This window comes from Trypanosoma conorhini (assembly GCF_003719485.1).
Source record: "Trypanosoma conorhini strain 025E chromosome Unknown Tco_14.4_contig_00331, whole genome shotgun sequence".
Lineage (NCBI taxonomy): Eukaryota > Euglenozoa > Kinetoplastea > Trypanosomatida > Trypanosomatidae > Trypanosoma > Trypanosoma conorhini.
Genome location: NW_021704418.1, coordinates 19,283 through 20,576, shown reverse-complemented (window position 1 = coordinate 20,576; position 1,294 = coordinate 19,283). Strand labels below are relative to the sequence as shown.

The window sequence follows — 1,294 nt, the reverse complement described above, 5'->3', positions numbered from 1 at the left end:
AAGGCAGAGGCCATGCTGACAATGGCGACGCAGCTCGCCCGTGACAACCTGGACGAGGCCGTGCTTGCCAACTCCATCATGAACACCGCCAAGGCGCTCACGGAGAGCGACCGCTGCAGCATCTTCCTCGTCAAGGACGACACACTGGAGGCCCACTTTGAAGATGGCAATATTGTCACCATCCCGATTAGCGCGGGTATTGCGGGATTTGTGGCCCAGTCAGGTGAAACAGTAAACATTTCCGATGCGTACGCCGACGAGCGCTTCAACCGCGAGGTGGATAAGGCAACTGGATACCGCACCAAGACGATTCTCTGCATGCCTGTGACGTATGAGGGCTCGATTGTGGCCGTTGCCCAGTTGATCAACAAGCTGGACATGGTGACGGAGAGCGGCCTGAGACTGCCACGCACCTTTGGCAGGCGCGACGAGGAGCTTTTCCAGACTTTCTCCATGTTTGCGGGCGCCTCTCTGCGCAACTGTCGCATCAACGAGAAGTTGGTGAATGAGAAGAAGAAGAGCGATGCCATCTTGGATGTCGTGACGCTGCTGTCCAACACCGATATCCGTGACGTGGACGGCATTGTGCGCCACGTGCTTCACGGCGCAAAGAAGCTCCTGCACGCAGACCGCTCTGCGCTGTTTCTGGTGGACAAGGAGCGGAACGAGCTGTACAGCCGCATTGCGGACAGCGTGGCTGGGAAGGAGATCCGCTTTCCGTGTGGGCAAGGTATTGCTGGCCTCGTGGCATCGACCGGCGTTGGGGAAAACATTCCCGATGCCTACCAGGATCCCCGATTCAACCGTGAGGTGGACAAGCAGCTTGGGTACCGCACACAGACCATTCTATGTGAGCCAATTGTGCTCAACGGTGAGATTCTTGCGGTGGTGCAGCTCGTGAACAAGCTGGATCACACCGGGGAGGTGACTGTGTTCACGGCGAGCGACCGGGAGACATTTCGTGTTTTCTCCCTTTTCGCAGGCATATCCATTAACAATTCCCACCTGCTAGAGTTTGCTGTGAATGCCGGCCGAGAAATGATGGAGCTGAACGAGAACCGTGCACTGGCTGGTGGCCGACGCGCCTCAGTACGCAATATAAAGCGTCCGCTTGCCATTACGGACAGGGAAAGAGATGCGGTACGGGAAATTGAACTCGGCCATCTGGACATCACAAGCGTTGAATTCGACCTGTTCTACGTGCGTGAGAATATGGAGGAGCCACTTGACGCCGCCGCTGCCGTTGCGTACAGACTAATCTTGGGGACTGGTCTTCCTCAGAAGTTTCGCTGCC

At 56.7% G+C, this 1,294-nt stretch overlaps 1 protein-coding gene across 1 annotated transcript in view; it reads left to right on the top strand.

The window, feature by feature from the left end:
- The window catches only part of Tco025E_05574 (cyclic nucleotide phosphodiesterase), a gene marked incomplete at both ends in the record, with an annotated part of 1,437 nt that continues 143 nt past the window's right edge, over positions 1-1,294 (top strand). Inside the window, one exon of the mRNA XM_029372467.1 lies at positions 1-1,294. This exon is cut by the window's right edge and continues 143 nt beyond it. Within this exon, the coding sequence (XP_029227444.1) occupies positions 1-1,294 (1,294 nt within the window).